At 44.7% G+C, this 4,562-nt stretch overlaps 1 protein-coding gene across 1 annotated transcript in view; it reads right to left on the reverse strand.

The window, feature by feature from the left end:
• Positions 1-1,921: 1,921 nt before the first annotated feature.
• The window catches only part of adamts10 (ADAM metallopeptidase with thrombospondin type 1 motif, 10), a 42,565-nt gene continuing 39,924 nt past the window's right edge, over positions 1,922-4,562 (reverse strand). The window contains exons 23-24 of the mRNA XM_031574323.1: positions 4,109-4,268; positions 1,922-3,678 (exon numbers count right to left, since the gene is read on the reverse strand). Coding sequence (XP_031430183.1) covers positions 3,569-3,678; positions 4,109-4,268 — 270 coding nt within the window. The 3' untranslated portion in view covers positions 1,922-3,568. The remainder of the gene's footprint in view (positions 3,679-4,108; positions 4,269-4,562) is intronic.

Genomic DNA, 4,562 nt, shown 5'->3' on the forward strand with positions numbered 1-4,562 from the left:
CTATACCCTTCCTTCAGAGGCCTTCTCGTCTTCTTCCACCGAACGCGCTTCAGGGCTTTGGGAGAGACACTAGCTCTCTACAGGCTTAAGGAAGGTGACTGCGCCCAGGGGACTCGAAAATTTGTTAGGGAAATATCTGTGACTCCTCCGTACGATTCAGGTCCTCATGATTAGCCCAGCGTGGAGAGTCGATGAGGTTGTTGGAATCCCGGTCACCAGCCCCCAAATATGATAGGTGAAAATTCACCCTAGTTACCTCAGGACTCCGGAGCTGCATATAAGTAAATTTATTAGACAGACAACAATTGCAATCGGGCTCACTCCCAGCACAAGGCTGAAAGTGAAGCAATGATAAACACATCGCACAAGGTTTATATAGACCAAAGTTGAGCGTTCAGCAGAGATAACCACGTGGTGGATTTCTGACACCTGAGGCAAGGATGGAAGTTTTGCAAGGTTGGAAGAAGCACAGTTCGAACCTTCTTATAACCTCTGGTCTAAACATGCTCTTGTACATATGCACACTAAGTGGCACCTAATAATCTTAGTCACACACACGCACACAGAAACACAGAAAAGCCATGCTCCTGCTTACATAAGTACATGATTCATATAAGGTAATTATTAATACAAAGCACTTGATGTCATTAACAGTCTTTGGAAATTATCTCCATCAAATACTGAAACTAATAAAAACTAAACTCAAACTAAGCATTTTCAAAAAATAGAAACTAAACTAAACTAGCAAACCCACTTTAAAAACGAATTAAAACTAAACTGAAATTGAAAACAAAAAGTCAAAACGAAATAAAAAAAAAAAAGTGAAAAATGCAAAACTATAATAACCTTGCTGCAGAGCATGTCGGACCCTGCTGAAGCTCTCTGACTTGTCTCCTGTACAATTGTCTCCCACAGGTTCCTTAATGTCATGTCAGGAGGGTAAAATTCCTTTGAAGACTTTCTGCTGCAGTATGGACATTCTCTGGATCCTTTGCTCTCCCAGAACTGCTGCAGACAGGCTTTACACACACTATGAGCACAGGTCAAAATGACAGGATCTATCAAGAAGTCACAGCACACAGGACAGCAGAGATCCTCTTCAAGTTTGGAATCCATTTTGTCTTCACACTACACTGTCCTTTCTGAAGGCTGTTTAACCAGCTTTGCTTTCATTTTCAGCAGTCTGAGAAGTCTTCCCTGTTTCAAACTTGAATCTACACGAACTTCAGCCTCACCAGCTTCACTTTAAGCCCAAATTGATTTCCTCATTGGTCCAAACACAATTTTTAGAGAAAGTTCTAATAAAGGTATGCTACATGGCAGCGTCTTGTGGAGGCGAGGAATACTGCGATCACTTCCCTGGTGTGAGTAAGTGGTATGGGAAAGAAGGATTCTGAAGTTTCCCTTTCGCTGCTGCCACTGACTCCTGAAGTACAAGAGAGGGGCGACAGGTTTCACGCAAGGTCTTCCTGCTCGTTGTGTGGGCTGTAGAGTGTTTTCAAAAGGCTTGTTGCCTAAACAAACCATAATTTGACACTGGCAGCTAACCAGAGACTGACCAAGTCAACGGATTCATGGACACACTGATCAGGGAAGACCTATTCGGAAGGAAACAGGTAGACTCACATATTTTCTTTTAGTTGGAGTGAAGCGGCCAGTTTTGGATTCAATGGGCTACAACGTAGACAAGCAGCGAGCATGGGGTGGCCCATTAAAATCAACAGAACTTTTTTGAACATTCTGAAGAGCGCTATAATAAACCGTGATATATACCGTAACCGTGATATAAAATTACACATACCATGATAGAAGATTTTGGCCATATCGCCCACCCCTAAGTCAAATAAATATGACGCTGAATATGCATCATTGTAGACATTTGTCAGTACTAGAAGGCATCACAAACCCACTTCTATTGACTCTTTAAAAAACAAACTTTATTGTCAACCATCGTGGATTTAATTACACCCTAAAAGATACAACAACGGGTGTATAAAAATAATGAAAATAAAATATAAAACATTTAACGTTTTACTAGGAAATTTCTTTCAGATTTGAGCACATATCTGGCATACATGGTGGGGGAAGGCTGAAATAGGGTCTTCTCTTCTAAATCTTGTTACGTACATTATACAGTATCTTTACCAACTTAGCTTGACCACAAGAGAATCAGTTTTCATTAGAATGATTTCAACAATAGTAATAATAATAATAATAACATCAAGAACCATTAAGAAATAGCACCATTCCAAAGCACCAAGGAGAACGCCACCACAACTTAGTTAGAGGCTCTCTCCATAAAGAGTATGCTAGAGACATCTCTTTATTAAGAGTATGCTGCAGACATCTCTTTCGTAAGAGTATGCTACAGACATCTCTTTCATAAGAGTATGCTAGAGACATCTCTTCAATAAAGACATGTCTTCTCATACTGTTGATGTATTCCACACACAGAAAGGCTTAGTCCAGCTCTGAACACATCAGTACTGAAGGGTGATCCCTGTGATTACATGTCAAATGGGTTCAATTAGCTCTGGGTCGTGTAATAACCTCATCCACTTGTTCAGGTGTTGATGAGGTTATGGTTACAAATGCTATGGTGGTCACATTTTCATAATCCTTGTGCACAATACAACTTTGTGATTAGCTTTTGGAGACATACTGCACATCTGGTCCATGCAATGACAGTTGACACACGAGGCAAGAGGTCTGACCCACAACAACAGAAGGACAAGAGCAGAATTAAAGGGAACTAGACTGTGTCAGGTAACAATCCATTAGCTCTAATAATATCTTAGACATTTCAAAGGTTTTGTTCAACATTAACAGCCTGAAATGCATGCTGGGATCTAGGGTGCACATTCTGGCACCATTCAGATGACGGTCTCATCTCCGTTGTGGTCAAGATAAAGCTACATCAAACACACACACACACACACACACACACACACACACACACACACGGACGTACGACATTTCCTCTCTGGTGGGCCACTTGCAGCTCTGATGGCATGTTGCTATGGTGATGGACGGAGGATGTGACTCCACAGCAGCAGAAGCAGCAGCATGCTCACGGGTCTCCCACATCGCCACGGTGACAGACTCTGTGTCCCTGTCTCTCTCCCCCGTCTGTCTCCCTCTCTCTGTGTCCCTGTCTCTCTCCCCCGTCTGTCTCCCTCTCTCTCGTCTTCTGCTCTTCAGTGGCCTGTTCTACCCAGTAACCCCGCCAGAGAAATTCACAGAGCCTGAGAGAACTACTGACTACAGAACTAGGGTGCATTTCCTGACAGCGTGGCTAAGCAATCACCACAGTTACCAAGAAATAGAGAGAGGGTGGGGGAGGGTGTTTTATTCTAGGCTTTCTATCGCTTGGCTGCGGTATGGCGGTACATGCTTGTGGACTCTCTCGGGGAACGCACCCCAGCTGTGCCGCCCGCTGATTGGGTTTAGATTAACTGGGTCAGTGGTGGATCAGGGACGGTGCTGTTTTTAAAGTCAGCGGCTGTGTGGGGTGGTGAGCTAGAAACCGTGGACTGGTGGACAGAGAGAGCGGCGAGGGGAGCGGAGGTCAGTGTCCTTGGCAGGTCTTACAGCACATCTGCCTGAAGTATGGACGGCTGCAGAACTTGAACCTCAACACCAGGGGGCAGTATGCCACTGTGTTCACATCTTTGCATTCTGGAGGGCAAAAAGCACACAATACAGATATTAGTGTTCACATCAAAACAACAGAGAGCAAAACAATGCTATGCAATTATTTTCAGTAGGGCTTTTTGGTTGTTGTATTGTGGTTGTGCGGTCTTTGGCTGTGCGGTAGAGTTATTGGCGGTGAATGCTGGTCGTTTGATAAAGTCTTTGGCTGTGCGGTAAAGTTATTGATGGGTGAACGCTGGTCGTTTGATAAAGTCTTTGGCTGTGCGGTAAAGTTATTGATGGGTGAACGCTGGTCGTTTGATAAAGTCTTTGGCTGTGCGGTAAAGTTATTGGCGGTGAATGCTGGTCGTTTGATAAAGTCTTTGGCTGTGCGGTAAAGTTATTGATGGGTGAACGCTGGTCGTTTGATAAAGTCTTTGGCTGTGCGGTAAAGTTATTGGCGGTGAACGCTGACCCTCTGGGTTGTCGGTGGGGCTGATGAGGTCACACTTGCTCCGACACTGCTGCGTGCTGGAGGGTCTCTGGAGGTCCGGACACTCTGAGGACGGGAGGCCGGTGTTGGTCAGACACCTCACCGAGCGCATCTGCTGACCCAGACCACACTTAGCAGAACACTGAGGCACAGGAGAGAGGGAAGGAGCGAGGAAGAGAAGGAAGGAGAGAGGGATGAAAAGGGGGAGAGAGAGAGAAGGAAGGAGAAAAGGACAGAGGGAAGAAGAGAGGGAAGGAGAGGGAGAGAGAGGGAGAAAAGGAAGGAGAGAGGGAAGAAGAGAGGGAGAGAGAGAAGGAAGAAGAAAAGGACAGAGAGAGAGAGGGAAGGAGAGAGGGAGAGAGAAAAAGGAGATGGGAGTTCATATCATTTTCCAATACACAGCTAACCTCCTTGCTAATTCTACAAGTGAACATGA

Source organism: Clupea harengus, chromosome 10 (assembly GCF_900700415.2).
Source record: "Clupea harengus chromosome 10, Ch_v2.0.2, whole genome shotgun sequence".
NCBI lineage: Eukaryota > Metazoa > Chordata > Actinopteri > Clupeiformes > Clupeidae > Clupea > Clupea harengus.